The sequence below is a fragment of the Callithrix jacchus genome, chromosome 2, assembly GCF_049354715.1.
Source record: "Callithrix jacchus isolate 240 chromosome 2, calJac240_pri, whole genome shotgun sequence".
NCBI lineage: Eukaryota > Metazoa > Chordata > Mammalia > Primates > Cebidae > Callithrix > Callithrix jacchus.
The window spans coordinates 71867628-71891018 of record NC_133503.1 but is presented as its reverse complement, the minus strand read 5'-3'; the positions used below and the strand labels follow the sequence as shown (position 1 = coordinate 71891018).

At 47.6% G+C, this 23391-nt stretch overlaps 1 protein-coding gene across 1 annotated transcript in view; it reads left to right on the top strand.

The window, feature by feature from the left end:
• MAML1 (mastermind like transcriptional coactivator 1) overlaps positions 1–16391 on the top strand; it is a 45658-nt gene extending 29267 nt beyond the window's left edge. Inside the window, exons 2-5 of the mRNA XM_002744469.6 lie at positions 3896–5311; positions 7125–7364; positions 9687–9783; positions 12720–16391. Of these exons, the coding sequence (XP_002744515.3) occupies positions 3896–5311; positions 7125–7364; positions 9687–9783; positions 12720–13699 (2733 nt within the window). The 3' untranslated portion in view covers positions 13700–16391. The remainder of the gene's footprint in view (positions 1–3895; positions 5312–7124; positions 7365–9686; positions 9784–12719) is intronic.
• Positions 16392–23391: the final 7000 nt, after the last annotated feature.

The following is a 23391-nucleotide window of genomic DNA, read 5'->3' as shown; positions in this document are numbered from 1 at the left end:
GATTCCCAGTGGAGGGGCCCCACGGGTCGACAGTGCGACTCTTGTGGCCTGCGCAGCGGTTTTGCCGGCGCCTGCGCAGCAGCTCTTCGTGCAGAGTAAACGGGAGGAGATTCCCAGGCAGAAGAGCACCATCAGTCTTAATGCCACTGTTTTGGCCAGCACAGTGGGTTGCTCGGATTCCAGCGCTGGGAATCAATAAACTCGGCGTCCACTCAGAAGCCCAACTAGAAAGGTGGTAATTGTAAAGACGACAGATGGATAAATTTATAACAAAGGGAAGAAACCAGCCTAAAGAGGCTGAGAATACCCAAAATCAGAACCTCTCTCCCTCTACAGGGGATTACAGTTCCTCATCAGCAACAGAACAAGCCCTGATGGAAAAGGACTGTGTGCCATTAACAGAAGTAGACTTCAGAAGGTGGATGATAAGAAACTTCTGGGAGTTAAAAGAACTTGTTCTAACCCAATGTAAAGAAACTAAGAACTTTGAAAAAAGGTTTAACGAAATGCTAACAAGAATAGACAATATAGAGAGGAATATAAATGAACTAACGGAGTTGAAAAACACAACACAAAAACCTAGCGAAATATGCACAAGTCTGAATAGCCGAATTGATCAAGCAGAAGAAAGGATATCAGAAGTCAAAGACCTACTTAATGAAATAAAACAAGAAGACAAGATTAGAGAAAAAAGGATAAAAAGGAATGAGCAAAGTCTCCAAGAAATATGGGACTATGTGAAAAGACCTAATTTACATTTGATAGGTGTACCTGAATATGACGAAGAGAATGAATCCAAGCTGGAAAATACTCTTCAGGATATTATTCAGGAAAACTTTCCAAATCTAGCAAAGCAGCACAATATTCAACCCCAGGTAATACAGAGAACACCACAAAGATATTCCTCAAGAAGGGCAACCCCAAGGCACATAATCGTTAGATTCACCAGGGTTGAAACGAAGGAGAAAATACTAAGGGCAGCCAGAGAGAAAGGTCAGGTTACCCACAAAGGGAAGCCTATTAGACTTACAGCAGATCTCTCAGCAGAAACCCTTACTCAGCAGAAAGCCAGAAGAGAGTGGGGGCTGATATTCAACATCCTTAAAGAACAGAACTTTCAGCCCAGAATTTCATATCCTGCCAAACTAAGCTTCACAATTGAAGGAAAAATAAAATCTTTTATGAACAAGCAAGTACTCAGAAATTTTCTTACCACCAGGCCGACTTTACAAGAGCTTCTGAAAGAAGCATTACACATAGAAAGAAACAACCAGTGTTAGCCTTTCTAAAAATATACCAAAAAGTAAAGACCATCAACATAAAGAAGAATTTACATCAACGAATGGATAAAATAGCCAGTTAACATCAAATGGCAATAATCCTAAATTTAAGTTGACTAAATCCCCCAATCAAAAGATACAGCCAAAACCTAACGATATGCTACATCCAGACCCATTTCACATCCAAAGATACACAAAGACTTAAACCAAAGGGATGGAGAAAGATTTATCAGCCAAATGGAGATCAAAAATAAATAAATAAAAAGTAGGAGTTGCAATTCTCTCATTAGATTTCAAAACAACAAAGAAAATAGTGGTAAAAGGATCAATGCAACAATAAGAGCTAACGATCCTAACACCCAGATACATAAGACCCATAAAGAGATTTAGACTCAACGAGACAGAAAATTAATAAGGATATCCAGGACTTGAACTCAGATCCAGAACAAGTAAACTCAATAAATATTTATAGAGCTCTCCATTTTAAACACAGAAAATATACATTCTCCACCTTAAATACACAAAATATTGATCAGCCATTATTACTCATTTTTAGAATAAAGCTACATTCCTGTTTTCGCTCCCTCTTTAAAAAAAAAAAAAAAAAAAAAAAGGAACTGATGCCTGTGGAGTTGCCCCAGGTGGGACACCCAGACCAGGATACTTTACCTGAGCTCCTAGGGCTGATACGGAAAGCCAGGTGGCCCTTCTCTGCAGTCAGAGAAGCTAGCACAGGGGGTTCCCTGTCTCCTCTGAACTCTGTCTAAAGATAATAATGAGGGCTGTTGGCTGGACGCGGTGGCTCACACCTGTAATCCCAGTACTTTGGGAGGCCAAGATGGGCAGATCATGAGGTCAGGAGATCGAGACCATCCTGGCTTACACAGTGAAACCCTGTCTCCACTACAAATACAAAAAATTAGCCGGGTGTGGTGGCACGTGCCTGTAGTCCCAGCTACTCGGGAGGCTGAGGCAGAAGAATCGCTTGAACCCAGGAGACAGACGTTGCAGTGAGCCGAGATCATGCCACTGTACTCCAGCCTGGGCGACAGAGAGAGACTATGTCTCAAAAAATAGATAATAATGATAATGAGGGCTGTCACTTGGAACATTTTCAAATAACATGCCATAGATGCTTAGGGTTTGGGGGAAGCAGGGATGGTACTAGGGGTGGGGGACAAAGGACAAAAACAGTAATAAAGTAAACACAGGAAAGGAGCAGCGTGTGTTCAGAGGCTGAGCATAGGCACCTCCTCTGGGCAGTGGAGTTGAGTCCTGACTGCAGCACATGCAGCTGGGGAAGTAGTAGAAAGATTCCACCTTCTGTTCCCTCATGATCCCTTCTGGCCTGTTCTCATCATGAATTCGCTGCCCTTGAACTCCCAGAATACTTACTGTACGGTGCTCTCAGCCCATATCCATGTCTCTGTATGTCCCATGTCCTGAAAGCTCACGAGCGGAGAAGCTGCCTTGTTTGTCTTTATGTTCCCCATAGCACTTGTCTGGCACAAGGCAGAATCTTACTAAGTGCAGTGGCATTAATCCATTGAGGAGGAAATGGGAAGCAGAATCACAGTGTCAGAACAGACATGATTCTGTTCAAGTGAATCCTGATAAGAAGTAGTGAGGGGCATGGGACTCAGCATGTAATCCCAGCATTTTGAGAGGCAGAATCCAGTGGATCATCTGAGGCTAGGAGTTTATGACCAGCCTGGCCAACATGGTGAAACCCTTTCCCTACCAAAAATTAGCCGGGCGTGGTGGTACACATCTGTAATCCCAGCTACTTGGGAGGCTGAGGCATGAGAATTGATTGAACCTGGGAGGCGGAGGTTGCATTGAGCCAAGATCATGCCACTGCACTGCAGGCTGGGTGACAGAGCAAGACTCCATCTAAAACAAAAAAAGAAGTGGTAAGGTTTGTGAGAGTGGAGAGGGGGAGCAGGGGAGTGAAGTTGATGAGGAGGAAAGTGGGACAACAGCAGAACAGCAGAAGCCTGCAGGGTAAGTGAGAAAGCAGCCTGGCCTGGGGAGAAGAGGTGGGCCCAAGAATGGGCATGGGCCTGGCCTGCACAGCCAGGTGGAGATGTGGTACCTGTGGGCAGCACCCACCAAGACCTGAGAGAGACTGTGCTCTTCGGGGCTCCTCCAGTTGACAGCAGCAGAAACCCAAGTTAAACCAACTTAAATACAAAAAGGGATTTATTATGGCCTGCATAAGTAGAAAGCCCTAGGGGATGGGCGGTCTCAGGTACGACTAGATTCAGGGCTCTGATGTTGCCCTAAAAAATGTATGTATACCCTCTGGCCTTTTTTTGTTGGCTCCATTCTTGGGCAAACCTCCAAATGGAGATGACTGTGGGCAGCCTTATGCCTGTGTCCTACAAAGGCTTTTGCACTGATGTGTTACTTTCCCACAGCTGAGCTAGACACTTCTGACTGGCCAGGTACAGGACTGTCAGGGAAAATGCACGTGTGGCCCTAGAAGTGGGAGTGTAAACTGTGCAAGCAGAACCCACTGGCGAGCATTGCAGGGACATCAGCCCTTGGCTTGTTACTGTCATAAGCAGAGCAAATTCATATGTATCTAAGTCATACTTTTCAATGTTTTTTAGCATCTTCATGATACAGTGAAGAGAAATCTTGACAGCACCACTTCCCCTCAGAATGGCGATCAACAGAATGGCTATGGGGACCTCTTTCCTGGGCATAAGAAGACTCGCTGGGAGACCCCTCTGGGAGTTGCCGTCTCTTCCAATGGACTGCCTCCAGCCTCCCCCCTTGGTCAGCCTGACAAGCCTTCTGGAGCAGACGCCCTGCAGTCTACTGGGAAGCACTCTCTAGGGCTAGACTCTCTCAACAAAAAGTGTCTGGCTGACTCAAGCCTCCACTTGAATGGAGGCAGTAACCCCAGTGAGTCATTTCCTCTGAGCCTGAATAAAGAACTGAAGCAGGAGCCTGTCGACGACCTGCCTTGCATGATCACTGGGACTGTTGGCTCCATATCACAAAGCAACCTCATGCCAGACCTCAACCTTAACGAGCAGGAGTGGAAGGAGCTCATCGAGGAGCTGAACAGATCGGTGCCGGATGAAGACATGAAGGACCTGTTTAATGAGGACTTTGAGGAGAAGAAGGACTTAGAGTCTTCTGGTTCTGCCACACATACCCCCTTGGCACAGGACATTAATATTAAGACAGAATTCTCTCCAGCAGCCTTTGAGCAAGAACAGTTAGGCTCTCCCCAAGTGAGGGCCGGGTCTGCAGGGCAGACCTTTCTGGGGCCTTCCTCTGCCCCTGTGAACACAGATTCCCCCAGCCTCGGGGGCTCCCAAACCTTATTCCACACCTCTGGTCAGCCCGGGGCGGACAGTCCCAGTCCAAACCTGATGCCGGCATCAGCCCAGGCCCAGAATGCACAAAGAGCCCTTGCAAGTGTGGTATTGCCCAGTCAGGGTCCAGGAGGGGCCTCAGAGCTGTCCTCTGCCCACCAGCTCCAGCAGATCGCTGCCAAGCAGAAACGTGAGCAGATGCTCCAGAACCCACAGCAGGCCACCCCCGCAGCAGCCCCAGGCCAGATGTCCACGTGGCAGCAGACAGGGCCCTCCCACAGTTCCTTAGATGTCCCTTACCCCATGGAGAAGCCTGCCAGCCCTTCTAGCTACAAGCAAGACTTCACTAACTCCAAACTGCTCATGATGCCTAGTGTGAATAAGAGTTCCCCTCAGCCCGGAGGCCCCTACCTCCAGCCCAGCCATGTGAGCCTGCTGAATCACCAGCCACCGAGTAACTTGAATCAGAACTCCATGAATAACCCAGGGTCCGTGCTGGACTACGGCAATACAAAACCCCTTTCTCATTACAAAGCAGACTGTGGGCAAGGCAGCCCGGGGTCTGGCCAGAGCAAGCCAGCCCTGATGGCTTATCTTCCCCAGCAGCTGTCCCATCTGGGTCACGAGCAGAACTCTTTGTTTCTGATGAAGCCAAAGCCAGGAAATGTGACTTTCCGATCACTGGTTCCATCTGGCCAGGTAAGAATGAGCCTTCGCTTTCTGTTCCTCTGCTACACATACCAGTGAGGTTACTGGCTACTTGGATATTAGTCGGGTCCCAGGTAGTTGTGGGAAGAGGGAGGATAGTTGCTGTCATCTTTTGCTTCTCTTGGGAGTGGAAATTTATAAAATAAGTTCCCTAGCATAACTTGATTTTTGTCTACACAAAGGATTGAGGAATCACCTGCATTTACTCCAGTGCCTCTTTCATGCCATAGGATTTAAATTAAGTAATTTGTGCCTGTGCTTTGCAGATAAAGATTACATTTAATGTGCTTCTTAGAAGCTTGGCTTTTTTATTTTTACCACCTTTCAGATCTCCATGTTCAAAATCTCCTACTTTTTGGTAAGTTTATAACATTTTAGGCACATGCTGCTTCCCAGCACAGCTCAGCTCTATGGTTACTTCATCATGGTTCTAAAGCCTAGTAGCATCAAATGGCTCCATGGGGTAGAAAATGGCCCTTTGGGTTGTCTCCTGTTTTCCAGTACTGCAGGTAAGCCTGCAGTGAGAACACCGTTGTGTATTTGTAGTACCTGCTAAATTTTTACAAATTAAAAAGCCCGGTGCTGGTAATATCATGAGGAAATAGACACATTCCTGTATTGATGAGTGTGTGTAAATGAGCTCAGTGATTTTGGGAAGTCGTTTGACATTAGTATTTTTCACAAGCTGTGAAGTGTTCCTATGCATTGACACACTATACACCCTACAAATTGATTTAAAGAAATAATCCAAAATAAAAGAAAAAGTTATATCCAAGATATTCATTGCATGGTTATTTCTTTTTATTTTTTATTTTTTCCTTAACATGTGTGCCATTGCAGCGTGGTTATTTCTAATAGCCAAAGCAGTTTAGGCATCTTCCAGTATTGATAATTCCACTTATTTCAGCCAATAAGATGTCTCACACCATTAAACACTGCCTGAAGAAAGACTCAGCTGCACAGTGAGGGTACTTATCATTTGGGCAGTACTTTGCACTTTACGAAGCACTCTCAGTAACTCTTAAGCTTCTGGTGACTAGAGTGAAAAAATTATACTACAGAATCTTAGAATGAATAAGGACGAGAAAGGAGCTCAACAAGTTGAACTGGTTTAAATAATGATTGCTTGCCTTTTCTAAGTTTTCCCCTTTTCTTCAAAATGTCAGTAATGATGAGATAATACTGTGGTAGCCTTTGACATGACTCACTTTTGGTCTTTATATTGGCAGAGAATATCTGTTGAAGTTCTCATGATACTTAGTATTTTTTGAGGATGGCTATTTGACAAAAGCTAAGCAGTCTCTTCCCAGTAAAATGCTTGTACAGATGTACTGTTTCGGGACATTCAAGGATAGCCCCAAATCCAAAGTTTATGCACATGGGACTGAGTGGTCTCCATTGACCAAAGCCCCCTTCAAAGTATTCTTCCCCTGTTGGCCCCCTCTGCACTCAGATGTCCTGATACTCGAGCATTTGTAAGCCTTGATTGCTGACTAGAACTGTTGTGTGCAAATATAAGAGCTTATGTATATGCTTAATGTAAGACCATTCCTTTGTCACTGATGAATCACTGGGAGCAAAACTAACACATGTGTAGTAATTGTTCATTGTTCAGTGCCTGTATGCTCAGATGTCATCACTTTTGGTCTTTGGCCGAACCCTGTGGGATGGTTGTTGTTGGAGGTCAAAAGGGAAGCAGAGACTTGGCTTCAAGAGAGTGAACCTTGAATGAGACTCACTGGTTGGAGCTTATTTGGTCTGATCCAAGCTTAGAGACTTCACAGTCCCTTATCTGTGTTGACAGGAGCAAAACCCTTCCAGTGTCCCTGTGCCAGCCCAGGCTGCCAGTGTTGGGACCCAGCCGCCTGCCGTGTCTGTGGCCACCTCCCACAACAGCTCCCCCTATCTCAGCAGCCAGCAACAGGCTGCTGTAATGAAGCAGCATCAGTTGCTTTTGGACCAGCAGAAACAAAGGGAGCAGCAGCAAAAGCATTTACAGCAACAGCAGTTCCTTCAAAGGCAACAGCACCTTCTGGCAGAACAGGTAAAAAAGAAAGGTAGAAGGAAACCACAGCTCCCCACCTTTGCCTGCACCCTGAGTCACTGCTGCAGTCACACTTTCTGTTTGTGCATGTGGATTTGCACTGACTTGCATGCCTGTTGTTAAGAGCGCTTTGCCTTTTAAAAACCTCTTTCCAGGCCGGGCGCGGTGGCTCAAGCCTGTAATCCCAGCACTTTGGGAGGCCGAGGCAGGTGGATCACGAGGTCAAGAGATCGAGACCATCCTGGTCAACATGGTGAAACACCATCTCTACTAAAAATACAAAAAATTAGCTGAGCATGGTGGCATGTGCCTGTAATCCCAGCTTACTCAGGAGGCTGAGGCAGGAGAATAGCCTGAACCCAGGAGGCGGAGGTTGCAGTGAGCCGAGATCGTGCCATTGTACTCCAGCCTGGGTAACAAGAGCAAAACTCCGTCTCAAAAAAAAAAAAAAAAAAACACCTCTTTCCAGGAATGTGGTATTTCTCAGATAGGGGTAGTCTATGTCAGAAGCTCCTTTGTGTCACTTAGTGGAGACTAATGAAGGCAGACTCTGGGGCTAAAACTATTTGTGGAAGGGACATTTTCCCATGTTTCTGGTCGGCAGCTTCCAAGCCACTGAGCCTACCTGTCTGTCAGTTCACTATGGGGCCAGCTTTGCTGCCACTGCAGAGCCTGTTATAAGCCAGAACGTGAAGAGGGAAGTGAAGTTGTCTCTGAGGGACACACAGTTCACTCTCATGGTTACCAAGTGTAGTGTGCAAGCACTACGAAGGGTTATAAGTGAGAGTTCTCAGGATTTTAAATTACATCTTTTTTTTTTTTTTTTTTTGAGACAGAGTCTCACTCTGTCACCCAGGCTGGAGTGCAGTGGTGCAATCCCGGCTCACTGCAACCTCTGCCTCCTGGGTTCATGCAGTTCTCTGGCCTCAGCCTCCCAAGTAGCTGGTGTTACAGGCATGCACCACCATGCCCAGATAATTTTTGTATTTTTAGTAGAGACAGGGTTCCACCATGTTGCCCAAGCTGGTCTTAAACTCCTGACCTCAAGTGATCCACCCATCTCAACCTCCCAAAGTGCTGGGTTACAGATGTGAGCCACCATGCCCAGCCTTAAATTACATTTTTAAATCATAAGAACCGGCTCTAGAGAGTGAAATTCATTGAGGATAATCATTGCCTTAGTTCTGCCTTTAAAAAAAGCAGCTTTATTGAAATGTAATTCCAACAACATATATTTTATTTGCTTAAGTGAACAATTCAGTCTTTTTTTTTTTTTTTTTTTTTGAGACGGAGTTTCGCTCTTGTTACCCAGGCTAGAGTGCAATGGCGCGATCTCGGCTCACCACAACCTCCGCCTCCTGGGTTCAGGCAATTCTCCTGACAGCCTCCTGAGTAGCTGGGATTACAGGCACACGCCACGGTGCCCAGCTAATTTTTTTTGTATTTTTAGTAGAGACGGGGTTTCACCATGTTGACCAGGATGGTCTCGATCTCTTGACCTCATGATCCACCCGCCTCGGCCTCCCAAAATGCTGGGATTACAGGCGTGAGCCACTGTGCCCGGCCCCGAACATTTTCATTCCCCCAAAACAAATCCCATATCTATGAGCAGCCCTTCTCCCATCCACCAAGCCTCTCCAGCTCCTGGCAGCCACTGGTCTGCTTTCCGTCTCTGTAACTTTGTCTATTCTGGACATTTTATATTTATTTATGTTTATATTTATGTTATGTCATATTCAATCATATACTGTGTAACAGCAATTTATTCCTCTTGGTAATTAAATAATATTCCATTGTATGAATATGCTACATTTTATTCATTCATCTGTTAATAAACATTTGGGTTTCTTGTTTGGGCTGTTATGAGTAATGCTGCTGTAAACATTCATGTACAAGTTTTCTTACAGACATCTGTTTTCATTTTTATTGGGTAGATACTTGAGAGTGGAATTGCTGCATCACATGATAATTTTTATGTTTAAGCTTTGGAAGAACTGTCAGACTTTCCCACATGCTATCTCATTTTACATTCCCACCAGTCAGTGTATGAGGGTGCTGATTTCTCTACATCCTTACCAACCACTTGTTATCATCTGACTTTGATTCTCGCCATCCTAGAGGGATCTCACTGTGGCTGTGATTTGCATTTTCAAATGTGATTTGCCCTCCATTTTTTAAAAACTGATATACGTACCTTTTAAAAAAGCCATTGCTCCCTAGATCTGTTTCATAAGTTACTTTTCTCTGACCTTCCTCACTCTCTTTGTTTCCAATTTTGTTTCATGTTCGTTTTGTTGTTTTGTTGTTCTTGGCATTTTCTAGGAGAAGCAACAGTTTCAGCGCCATCTGACCCGCCCACCACCCCAGTACCAAGACCCGACACAAGGCAGCTTCCCACAGCAGGTTGGACAGTTCACAGGTAGGGGGTGTCTTCATGAGGAGCAGGGGCAGGGGAGGCCACTGCCTGGTGCTGGTTGAATCCCTGCTGTCTGTGCAGCTCTGTGCCTTGACTTCATCAAGCTGCTTGCATTGACTTCATCATATACACCTCTGTTTGCCTAAGGGGCCTGGTTTTCTAGTTATTCCACGGCATCAGGAGAAGAGGGCATAAAGGCAAACCACTAGAACTACCTTTGCTGGGTCCCTGGCTGTACGGTTTTCTGAAGCAAAATCATTTCTGGTTGGAGGACATCTTATCAACAGGAAATGGCTTCTGTAATTCTTAAGAAAGTTCTTTGCTTCTGCCTTATGTGTCTTCAAAAAATGACTCTCCTATCTTCCAGATAAGGACTTAGTGCACTTGTGTGGCCTTTTGCTTCTTTCTCTCCTCCTGCCCGCTTACTTGAGAATCACAGAGGGCAGCATCACTAGTAGACAGTTGGCCAGAAAAGGGTAGAAAGCACACTTGAGTCGCTGTCGCCTCAGAGATGTGCCAGGGAACTTCATAGGCCATCCCTCCAGAAATGCACAGAGATTTCAGGGGATAGACACAGTAGGCTCTGGTCTGCCCCACCTCCCTAGCTCCTCTCAGAACATCTTAGAAACCTCTGTTTTTGCTGGGCATGGTGGCTCAAGCCTGTAATCCCAGCACTTTGGGAGGCCGAGGCGGGTGGATCACGAGGTCAAGAGATCGAGACCATCCTGGTCAACATGGTGAAACCCCGTCTCTACTAAAAATACAAAAAATTAGCTGGGCTGGTGGCGCCTGCCTATAATCCCAGCTACTCAGGAGGCTGAGGCAGGAGAACTGCCTGAACCCAGGAGGTGGAGGTTGCGGTGAGCTGAGACATGCCATTGCACTCCAGCCTGGGTAACAAGAGTGAAACTCCATCTCAAAAAAAAAAAATAAAGAAACCTCTGTTTTTCCTGGGGTGGGCGTGGTGGCTCACGCCTTTGGGAGGCTGAAACGGGCAGATCATGAGGTCAGGAGTTCGAGCCCAGCCTGGCCAATATGGTGAAACCCCATCTCTACTAAAAATACAAAAATTAGCTGGGCATGCTGATGCGTGCCTGTAATCCCAGCTACTCGGGGGCTGAGACAAGAGAATCGCTTGAATCAGGGAGTCAGAGGTTGCAGTGAGCCAAGATCACACCACTGTGCTTCCAGCCTGGCAACAGAGTGAGACTGTCTTTAAAAAAAAAAAAAAGAAAGAAAGAAAGAAACCTGTTTTTCCTTATTTGGGACCTTACTATAAAGGGTCCCAGAGAGAGTGACCACAGCTGTGTGTCCTGGAGGAGACTAGGTGAAGTTTATGTGTGTGCTACCTGCAGATGAAATCTGTAGGCATCTCAGAAGCCTGGGCCTGACCCATGTTTCCTGCCTTCAAACCCATCTGACATTTTGCGGATTATTGATGGGAATGAAGTAGACTGTTTCAGCTCTCCTCTTTTCCTCACCCCAATTTTTGTTGTTGGCTGAGACGGAGTCTTGCTCTGTAGCCCAGACTGGAGTGCAGTGGTACAATCTCTACTCATTGCAACCTCCACCTACTAGGTTCACGCGATTCCCCGGCCTCAGCCTCCCGAGTAACTAGGATTACAGATGCCCGTCACTACACCCAGCTAGTTTTTATATTTTTTAGAGACAGGGGTTTGCTGTGTTGGCCATGCTGGTCTCAAACATCTGACCTCATGATCCACCGGCCTCAGCCTCCCAAAGTGCTGGGATTACAGGCGTGAGCCACTGCACCTGGCCCCTGTTTTTACTATGTAGTTACTAGTAGAGAGGAGGAAGAACAAAGTACTGAGTTGTGGCCAGTCCCTGATCAATGATTTTCCTACCCACAAAACCTATTTCAATTAATGGTGTTGCCATGTGTCCACTGCTTAAGCCCGGAGGCCTACACAGCAGTTCCCTGAGCACAAGGGCACTTTGTGTCTCATCCTCTGCTGTCTCTCCAGCACAGCACTTGCCACAGAGTGGGTACTCAGTGAAAATCTGGTAATTTCCTGTGGCAACTCCTCCCTTGGCCATCTTATCATTTCATGGTACAAACAGTGTGCCATAAGATGTTATATTATCTGGTGACATGTCACACAGTCCTGTGCCTCTATCCCCTGTTCCCACATGGTCTGCCCTCCCTCATCTCCATGACTGAAAAGCCTCTCTCCAGCATGGTCTCAGTAGCACTCTCAGTCCAGCCATTGTTAGGCCTTACAACCCCGTTCATCACACACCATCCACAGCTCTTCCCTATCTGGCCAGGACCAGCTCTTTCATTTTATCTCTAAACCACCTGGCCACTGTCTCCATACCCTGGCCATGGCCTGTCTCTAAAAGTTCCCCACATAGATGCCTTTTTCTGACTCTGCCTTTGCACACTCTTGCCTAGAATGCTCTTTTCCCCAAACTGTTAAATTGCTAAACTTCCACGCCTTTAAACCCAGTGGATTCATCACCATCTCTCTGAATCCTTCCCCAAGGCTTCCCAGATGTCAGGGCTTCTGGCCTGTACCCTGCAGCCTGCTTGCTAGGTGTGCCCCATCACGCCCCATCGTGCCCTGTACTAACTTTGCCTCCCAGAGGCAGATCTTGTGTTGGGTCCACCTCAGAGTCCCCAGTGCCTACCACAGGGCCCCCACAGAGCAGAAATATGGTGGGTGCTTGAAAGTTAAATGAAGCAGCCTACTGGCTTTCCCTCCCCTGGGGATTTGCCCCTCCTCTGTGCCTTTCTGAACCCTATCATTGTTGCAGAGACCAGGCCTCCATTCCATGGGAGGCTTTCTGCCCCTGCCGCCCCTGGGGCCCTCTACCCAGCGTGCTGTGACCGTGAGACTTCTGGTGCTGCAACTCGGGTCTCACAGGGACCCAGTGGTGGTCAACTCTTGACTGCCAGACTCTTCTCTGTCTTGTAGGGTCCTCTGCTGCCGTGCCCGGCATGAACAACTTGGGTCCGTCCAACTCCAGCTGTCCTCGAGTGTTCCCTCAGGCTGGAAATCTGATGCCAATGGGCCCTGGACATGCTTCAGTTTCCTCTCTCCCCTCAAACTCGGGCCAACAGGACCGGGGTGTGGCTCAGTTCACTGGCTCCCAAAACATGCCTCAGAGCAGTCTCTATGGCATGGCATCTGGCATAACCCAGATAGTTGCCCAGCCCCCGCCACAGGCCACCAATGGACATGCCCACATTCCACGGCAGACCAGCGTGGGCCAGAACACCTCCGTCTCTGCTGCCTATGGGCAGAACTCTCTGGGAACCTCTGGCCTCTCCCAGCAGCACAATAAGGGGACCTTGAACTCTGGTTTAACCAAGCCACCAGTCCCAAGGGTGTCACCAGCCATGGGAGGCCAAAATTCCTCCTGGCAGCATCAGGGAATGCCGAACCTGAGTGGCCAGACACCAGGGAACAGCAACGTGAGTCCCTTCACTGCAACCTCCAGTTTCCACCTGCAGCAGCCCCACCTGAAAATATCTAGCCCGCAGTTCTCCCAGGCAGTGCCCAATAGGCCCATGGCTCCCATGAGCTCAGCAGCTGCAGTGGGGTCCTTGCTGCCCCCAGTGAGTGCACAGCAGAGGACCAGCGCCCCTGCCCCAGCACCACCCCCAGCAGCTCCTCAGCAGGGCTTGCCTGGCCTGAGCCCAGCAGGGCCTGAGCTAGGGGCCTTTAGCCAGAGCCCCGCCTCACAGATGGGCAGCCGAGCGGGGCTACACTGCACCCAGGCCTACCCTGTGCGGACCGCGGGCCAGGAACTGCCTTTTGCCTACAGCGGGCAGCCAGGTGGCAGTGGGCTCTCTAGTGTCGCTGGACACACTGACCTGATCGACTCCCTGCTGAAGAACAGGACTTCAGAGGAGTGGATGAATGATTTGGACGACCTGTTAGGCTCTCAGTAATGGAGGGATTTGTAGTGTTTTTAGTGTTTATTCATCGTATATTTTTATTCTCAGATTCAAAGACAGAGCAACTACTTTGGACCAAAACCCCATGGCCTGGGGTGCTGGGCAGGTAGAGTCCAAGCTCCAGGTGAGGCCTGGCCCTGGGCAAGGTCTGTGGCTGCACAGCCCTCAGGCCAGCAGTTGCAGTCCATTGGGCTGGCCCCAGCCCATCTGCTGGCATCAGTACCTGGTGTTGGGACAGCAGAATAGGGTTCTAAAGGTGGTTTTCTATCCAAGTGACCAAAAAACCAACAGTAACAACAGTGAAAACTCACAATATCGTACTTTTAAAACTCTGTGCCATCATAGTGATTTTTATCCAAGATTTCTCCACTTACCCCAGTGCTGGGGACAAGTCTTTGTTGAAACTTTATATAGCAGAATTATTTGCAATTTGTAGCATAGAAAAGATTTTTAAAATTTTTTACAGGTTTTTAAACAGATTAGGATAGGTGATGGTTTAAATCAATTAAGTGGCATTGGAAACCTAGGGTTTCCCTTTGATTAAGAGCCTTTTTTGTTTCTGCTCTTTGTCAGCTTTCAGGGGAGAAGGAGGCCACTGGAAAATTATTTCCCTGAGTGCAGGCTGTTGACTGTGTATGCCAAAAAGGGACAGAAGACATGTGATAGCAGGTCTGGTGACACAACTAGGATCTTCCTAGCAGCTCCTCCTCCCTCCCAAGGACCCCAGGACTCCCTTCCTCACATGTCCTGGCAGCAGGACCCCAGGCTACATGTGGGGGGTGGAGAGGCAGTGTCCTGGAGTGTTCTGCTTCCCGCCTTCTGCAGTCTCTCTGAACATGTATGCTGCCCGTGGTGGGAGCCTGGTCACTGTGTAGTTGTGCACAAATGTCTTTCCTTTAACCGTGCCTCTCCTTCCTCTCTGCACCCTAAATGGAAAACAATTATTTGCTACATTGGAGGGGGAAAGCAAGAGTCTTAGAATTCCTAAGGGAACCCTAGCATAAAGGTTTTGAGAAAGGAGGCCGCAGGCCGGCCCACAGGAAGCAACTCCACTTTGTTTGACAGCTTCTGCCACTCCCATGTCAGATGACTTGCACTTTTTAAAGAGATTGCTTTATAACACTAAGACATCCTTTCTAAAGATTCAAGTGAACTTGACTAAGCTGAGGGTCTGCAAAATAGAATATGACATGTGAGCTGTTGTTGGAAAACAAAGATGGAGGAAACACTTCCCCATAATGAAAGCGAAGTGGTAAGCATAGGGTGAGACCCTTTTACACAGAATGGTGGAAAGAAAAGAGAATGCTGGGCCGGGTGCAGTGGCTCACGCCTATAATCCCAGCACTTTGGGAGGCCAAGGTGGGTAGATCTCGGGGTCAAGAGATCGAGACCATCCTGGTCAACATGGTGAAACCCCGTCTCTACTAAAAATTAGCTGGGCATGTTGGCATGTGCCTGTAATCCAAGCTACTCAGGAGGCTGAGGCGGGAGAATTGCCTGAACTCAGGAGGCGGAGGTTGCGGTGAGCCGAGATTGTACCATTGCGCTCCAGCCTGGGTAACCAGAGCAAAACTCAGTCTCAAAAAAAAAAAAAAGAAAGAAAGAAAAGAGAATGCTGGAAATTGGCTTAGATGCCGAGTGTTCTATGGAGAAACTGCAACCCCATTTTTATTTCCCTGGAGTCTCTAAATGGATCATTCAGGAGTATGTATTCTATGTGAAGAACTGAGCCAAGGAAAACATTCACGCAACCAGCCTGAGTCACGTTGAGGGGACAAGAGGTTGTACACATATTGGTAGTTATTTTGCACCAGCAGTGCCTTTTTCACTGGGGGTACTTGGACCCTCAGATCTTCTCTAAGAGCCATTTGCCACCCCAGGTGGTATGTGGGCCATTTCTCCTTAAAATACCTTCCCTACCTTTCCCATGTATTCAGTTTAGCTCTCAAAGAAGTGGCGAATCATAAAGCCAGTGAAGATTACACTCTCTGTGTGAGTTCCCCAGTCTGAAGGGGAAGAGGGTTACGTCAGTGGCTTTTCTCCCAAAAATCGGCTGAAGGCTGGTTATGGATCCTTGTTCCTCTCCTGACCCCCTCTGGCTGCTGTCACATCTCCCACCCCTGTCCCCCAAGGCTTGCCAGCCCTGCACTCTGCCTTAGTCCTGGGGCCAGCGACACAGTGGGCTCCTCACTTGCTGCAGTGTCATAGCAATAAAATGTGATTCTTGGGGTCACCCCAGGGAGCTGCCCATGGCTTTATTTATGAATCTGGTTTTTGGGAGTCAGGGGAGGAGATGACTTTGCTTCTGTGCACAGCCCTGTCTTCCAGGAGCCACAACTCAGAAGAAAAGGGTGCTCAGACTTTTGTTATACACATTTGCTTTGTGTAAATAAATGTTTACAATTTTATATGAAAGATGGAATAAGCGCTAGAGCTTCCAACTGTATATTTTTTACTTTTATAGATTTTTAAACTATGATCCTTTATATATGTGTTTGGGGGAGCAATGATAAGTTTTATGGAAAACGGTTGGTATTGTTAACTTTTTATTGTCATCGAAAGTGCATAAAAGTCCTATTAATCCCCATATTCTTCTACTGCCCTTAACTCTGGTATACACCAAAAAGAAATCTTTACTTTCTTTGTTTTATCATTATAAAAATAAAGTATTTTGCTAGAATGGAAACAGCCTTTGTTTTTGACATAACCTGGGATCTGCTGGCAGAAGTTTGGAGTTGGTTTTCTTTTGTAATTTAGCTGCTTGCTTCTTTTTTCCCCCACAAGGAACATCATATGCTTTGCTTTTCTTGTTTTGTTTTTAAAGAAATGCTTACTGAGTCATAGATTTAGCCGCTCTCTTATTGGAGACTGTTGGGTGGGAGTAGCCTCAGAGGAGCTTCTATTATCTGGTGATAGATAATCAATTACAGCAAGCATCACCCCAAGAATGCAGCCTGTCCCCTGGGACTCACAGGCATCTCTGCAGCTGATGGAGGGGAGCTGGACCGGATGACTGTGCTGTCTTAGCTGCGGGGTGCTTCTCGTGCTTCATGTAGAACCCATAGATTTGCCCCCGAAGTCTGTCTGCTCCATGTCCTATTTGGTTTCTCTTCGGCATAGAGCTTGGTTTTCCCTTTTTTATTGTAAGAATGGTGTCCTCTGCCATGTCACACTGTGAAAGGGGACCAGATGACGGAGCCTGGACCAAAAGGGTGAGTGAACCCTCTCACCTGAGAACTCTTCCTGCTCTACTTTGCTGGGAGCAGGGAGCAGGGCAGCCTGGGAGAAGCCAGAGTTCCTCAAAGGGCAGAGAAGAACAGCCTTCAGGGGTCCACAGCAAGGAAACATACCACGATGGACTCAAAAAGCTAGATTGCAATAATAAAAAGGGGAAGATATCTGTGACACACAGGAAACAGTGTTTGCAGCCATGCCATAGAAAGCACAGTAAGGGAGGAAAACCCCAGAGACTCTGTGAAGTCTTGCTAAGAATGCACATTATGTCCCGTGATCCAAGAACTTAACCGAGAACAGAAGTGAGTGGCTCAGCCTGTGAGATGCACGGCACTTAGCAGTGCTCAGTGCTGACTTCAGTATGAGTGGCTGGCTGCTGTATGAGTTTTTTGTGGGAAGAAATTTGGCAGAAGTTATCAAGCTCCTTAAAATGTTCATGCTGTGGGCTGGGCATAGTGGCTCATGCCTGTAATCCCAGCACTTTGGGAGGCTGAGGCAGGCGGATCACAAGGTCAGGAGTTCAAAACCAGCCTGGCCAATGTGGTGAAACCCCATCTCTACTAAAAATACAAAAAGTAGCTGGATGTGGTGGTATGCACCTGTGGTCCCAACTACTCAGGAAGCTGAGGCAGAAGAATTGCTTAAACCCAGAAGGCGGAGGTTGCAGTTAGTCAAGATTATATGATTGTACTCCAGCCTGGGTGACAGAGCGAGACTCCATCTCAAAACAAAACAAAATGTTCATGCTGTGTCTGCCTCGGTAGTTGCAATTCTGAGAAGCCATCCTCGAAAATGACTCTGGGTACAGAAAAAGTACAGCAGTGGTTTTTACAGTCACAGAAAACTGCTGCTTACAATATAGATTAGGAGACGCTAAACTGCTGCCATAGGGGATTGGTTACATAAACTGGTATTTCCAATCCATGAGATAGGATGCAGCCATTTAAAATATTTATGAAGGTTTCAGACATAGTCATTTGGAATAATGGTTTTGTTGGGGCTCTTAACTTTCAAGCTAATAGAAATCTGGCTAATATAACCCTATGAATTACCTCCCCACAGACCATTTTTAAGGTTCCCAGTAACTTTCAGAATCAAAGGAGATGCTGGACAGCCAGGCCACAGTAGTGGCAAGGGCCCGGCAGTTTCAGGTCCCTGCAGCCTGCCACCACCCCAGGTCTGAGTCACCAGCCAGGCTTGCAGGACTAGGTAAGGGACTGTTCACTCAGCAAATGTTTAGGGAGTACCTGCTGCACCCAGGCATTGCCCCAGAGGCAGGAGATATGACAGAAATTGTGGCAGTTACAGGAAGGCAAGGTCCCTGCACTGAAGAGCTCATGGTCTCATGGGAAGGAGCCATCATACAGGTCAACCAGATGACCTCAAAGAGGTAAGTGTTAGGGAGAAACTAAAGCTGGATAATGAGATAAAGGGCAGTGGGGCTGCAAAGGATGGGGTGGGCCACAGACTACTGTAGACATGGTAGCAGCGTAGGTCTCTAAGAAAGTGATACATAACAGAGGCCTAATCACAGCATGTTGGGAGGCCAACATGGGAGGATCACTGAGACCAGCCTGGGCAACATAAACCATGTCTCTGTAAAAAAAAAATATATATATATATAGAGTTAGGCATGGTAGCACACACCTGTGGTCCCAGCTACTCAGGAGGCTGAGGTGGGAGAATCACTTCAACCCAGGAGTTTGAGGCTGTAGTGAGCCATGATCATGCCACTGTGCTCCAGCCTGGGCAGCAGAAACCCTGCCTCAAAAAAAAAACAGTGCTGTTAACAGAGGGAGGAGTGCTGAGGAGTAAGTCAGATGCCTGCACACGTGTTAAATTTAAAATCAGGCCAGGCGCATGGCTCACACCTGTAATCCCAGCACTTTGGGAGGCCGAGGCTGGTGGATCACCTGAGGTCAAGAGTTTGAGACCAGCCTGGCCAACATGGCAAAACTCCATCTCTACTAAAAGTACAAAAGGACTGGGCATGATGGCTCACGCCTATAATTCCAGCACTTTGGGAGGCTGAGGCAGGTGGATCATAAGGTCAAGAGATCGAGACCATCCTGGTCAACATGGTGAAACCCCGTCTCTACTAAAAATACAAAAATTAGCTGGGCATGGTGGCGTGCGCCTGTAGTCCCAGCTACTCGGGAGGCTGAGGCAGGAGAATTGCTTGAACCCAGAAGGCGGAGTTTACAGTGAGCCGAGATCGTGCCATTGCACTCCAGTCTGGGTGACAACAGCGAAACTCCTTCTCAAAAAATAAATAAATAAATAAATATAAAAGTAAGCTGCGTGTGGTGGCATGCACCTGTAGTCCCAGCTACTTGGGAGGCTGAGGCAGGAGAAACACTTGAACCTGAGAGGTAGAAGTTACAATGAGCCAAGATCGTGCCACTGCACTCCAGCCTGGGCGACAAAGCTAGACTTTGTCAAAAAAAGACCCACAAATTTAAAAGCAAGCAATATGCCACTGCATTGAGTAAGAGAGTGGCTCTTTCCGTCGTCCAGGTGCCTGTGAGCTGCAGGGAGGCTGCAGTGCAACCCTGCACTATTGTGAAACCTCTGCCAGCCTGGGCAAAGCTTGCCCACCTGCCCAGCCCAACCAACCCCAGAAGATGCCCAAGATAAGTTGAGTACAAGCTCCAGGGTGTCTTGTTTGCCCCTGGAGTTGGATGCTGCCTGCAGACCAGACAGCTGATGTCTAGAGCTGGCAATGTGGCTCTAAATCTGTTGAAAGATGCAAGATGGTAGCTACCTGCACACTTGGTCCAAAGCTAGTGGCTGAACTTAAGTGTTCCAGGCACTGCCCTGGCCAGCACAAGAGATGGTGAGTAGGGACAAATTTTCTTTACTGGGCCTTTCCCCCTTTTGCCTTCAAGCAGTTGATGTCCTGGCCACTCTTCAGATTGGCTTTACTTAGGCTTCAGGGTTAATTTGCTCTTTGCATGGCTGCAGTAAGCTGAGCTGCAGAATTTAGCTAGTGCATGAAAACCATTTCATGGAAGTTGGGAAAGATAACTTCAGACTCCCACCCAAAGCAGAAACCAGCATCACAAGGGCAGAATCCAAGGATGCATCACCCTATCAATCTTCTGGGAAGTGTAACCTACATTATGAAGAACTAGGTGCTGTCTGCTGCAAAAACAAATAAATGCAGTAGCTTGCCTGCTTGGGACAGGGCTGCAGAACTGACTAAATCCAAGGATTTCCACACTTTAAGCAACCTTGAGCAAGCGCTGACCACATGGGCTGTGATGAGAAGCCGCAGGCCATGTTAGATTGCTATGTGGGGTCAATACAGAGGCCTCCACTTTTCCTTGTGCCTGGAAAGCAGAACTTTACAAGACTGAAGAAGAAAAACTGGAATTTTGCATCCTTACTAAGTTAAGATGTAACTACGTTTTATGTAGCAGAGAGAAATGCTTGCTGACTATTGGATTTATTACTACTGATACCATTTCTCATCACGAATGTTAAAGTTCTAGGCTGGTTCTATACTCATAACAGTAGATTAGTTTGTATAATGCAAGACGAGTCCAACCACATGCAGAATCTTCAAGAGCTATAGATACTGCCATCCAACCTACTTATGTTATATTATACCTAGAGCTAGAGGCCTAAGGACATCCTAGTCCCCAAGTAGTAAAAAATGTAAGTCTTGGCAGGGTGTGGTGACTCATGCCTATAGTCCCAGCACTTTGAAAGGCCAAGGCAGGAGTATTGCTTGAGCCCAGTATTTTGAGACTAGCAGGGCAACATGGCGAGACCCCATCTCTACAAAAAATTAGACAAGCGTGGTGATGCATGCCTGTAGTCCCAGCTACTAGGGAGGCTGAGGTGGGAGGCTAGCTTGAGACTGGGAGGGCGAGGCTGCAGCAAACCATGATGGTACCACTACACATCAACCCCGGTGACAGAGTGAGACACTGTCTAAAAAATGAAAAAAATTAAATCTTGCTTGGCATGGTGTCATTTGCTTGTTATTTCCAGCTATGCAAGAGACTGAAGAGGGATGATTGCTTGAGGCCAGGAGTTTGAGGCTGCAGTGAACTATGATTTTACCTGTGAACAGCCACTGTACTCTAGCCTGGGCAACATAGCAACACTGTCCTTTTTTTTTTGAGATGGTCTCACTATGAATTGCTCAGGCTGGAATGCAGTGGTGTGATCATGGCTCACTGCAGCCTGGACCTCCTGGGCTGAAGCACTCCTCCCACCTCAGCCTCCCCAGTAGCTAGGGCTACAGGCATGTACCACCACACCAAGCTTTTTTTTTGTTTTTGTTTTTGTTTTTTTTTGTAGAGACCAGGTCTTACTATGTTGCCCAGGCTGGTCTCAAACTCCTGGTCTTTCATGAGCCTCCCGCCTCAGTCTCCCAAAGTGTTGGGAATATAGGCGTCAGCCAGCCAACTCTGTCCCTTAAATTTTTTTTTTTTTGAGACGGAGTTTCGCTCTTGTTACCCAGACTGGAGTGCAATGGCGCGATCTCGGCTCACCGCAACCTCCGCCTCCTGGATTCAGGCAATTCTCCTGCCTCAGCCTCCTGAGTAGCTGGGATTACAGGCACGTGCCACCGTGCCCAGCTAATTTTTTAAATTTTTAATAGAGACGGGGTTTCACCACGTTGACCAGGATGGTCTCGATCTCTTGACCTCGTGATCCACCCGCCTCAGCCTCCCAAAGTGCTGGGATTACAGGTGTGAGCCAGTGCGCCCGACCCTAAAAAATTAAAAAGATAAATCTGTGGCTTCTTTTTTATTCTTGCTTGTGCAGTAACGGACTTTCCTTAAACTTTGCAACTGTCTGTCATTTCTTGCATTTAACTTACTCTATCCAATTGATTCTGGATTCTCCTCCCAGGGTTCACTTCTTAGTAACCCTATGGTATTACAGGAACATTAGAGCAGGAGAACAAGGTGAGTCTAAGCCCGTCTGCCACTGCTAACCAGGTAGGGGACCTCTCTGCCTATCCCAAAGCAGGGAGATTGGACCAGACTGAGTGGACAGTCACAGAAGCTGTGATACACCCCAGATACCTTTCAGGACTGTAGATCCATTTCCAGGAGCACTGGACACTCATTGTTAGGAGCTGCTGCCAGCTCACAGCTGACTTTCTGGGAACTGTGTTCAGTGGAAGGGAGCTGCCCAAAGTTATGTCTTCCTCCAGCGGCAGCCCATGTCTGGAGACTTGTCAATATGGGAGTATGGAGACCCCAACTCCCTTGCCTCAATTTGGGACATCTCCAAAAAGCCATCCCAGCCCCATCGCACCCTTGCTGTTGGCTGAGGCCTCTGCTGCATCTGCATCTCAGTTCCGTCTCTCGCCTGCCCAGTCCAACAGCCCTTGCCCCCTTATAGGTGGTGCTGATGCCCTTCAAAGTTTGCTTTGGGGCACCTGGCTCGAAAGAGTTGGTGCAGGGAGTGGCCTCAGGAAACTGACTCTAAGCTGGCTGGCTGCTGGCCGTGATGACCAGTGGCAAGTGGGACGACTGTAAAGGGGAACTGTTAAACGTGCACCATGGCAACACCAGGGCAGGGCACTGGGGAAGGGAAGAGTACCCTAGGCCTTTGGGAAGTGTAAGTGGAGGAGTGACTGTGACCTTGAAAGAGATGTTGCTGGGGCTTTAGGTGATACCTTGGAGAAAGGCAATAAAAAGCTGACCATGATTAATCACTAGAAAAGGCACAATGTGAGATCCATTAGAGGCCTCCTTGGCAGCCAGGCAAAAGGGTGGCCAAAGCTGAGGGGATCAGGCACAGGATTGTTATTAAGGCATCAGAGCTCCAAAAGGGTTGAACTTTCAACCTTGCCAAGTGTGCCATACTAAGGTCATTGTCCTAGTTAGGAATGTGGGACCCTGACATGGGGATGCAGACATCTGGATCGATACTCTAGAAAATCTGGGCCAGGTGCAGTGGCTTACATCCATAGTCCCAGCACTTTGGGAGGCTGAGGTGGGTAGATCATGAGGTCAGGAGTTCGAGACCAGCCCGACCAATATGGTGAAACCCCATCTCTACTAAAAACACACAAAAAAAATCCAGGCATGGTGGTGGGTGCCTGTAATCCCAGCTACTCAGGAGGCTGAGGCAGGAGAATTGCTTGAATCCGGGAGGCAAAGGTTGCAGTGAGCCAAGATTGTGCCACTGCACTCCAGCCTGGGCAACAGAGTGAGACTCCGTCTCAAAAAAAAAAAAAATCTGGACACCCCAGCCCCACCCCGCAAAACCTCTAAACCCGCCTCTTCCTCTTAAGGGCTGGTACTTTGCTCTCTTTTGAAGGTCATGCACAGGCCTCTACCACCTCCCCTGGGGATCTGTGCTCATCTCCCCTCCTGGCCCCTGGACCAAGAAGGTCAGCAGGAGTGTGCTGGGCCTGCCAGAGAAAAAGTGGATTAGCTTGGACAGAGAGGAGGGTGCCTGAGACTTGAAGGCATAGCCAT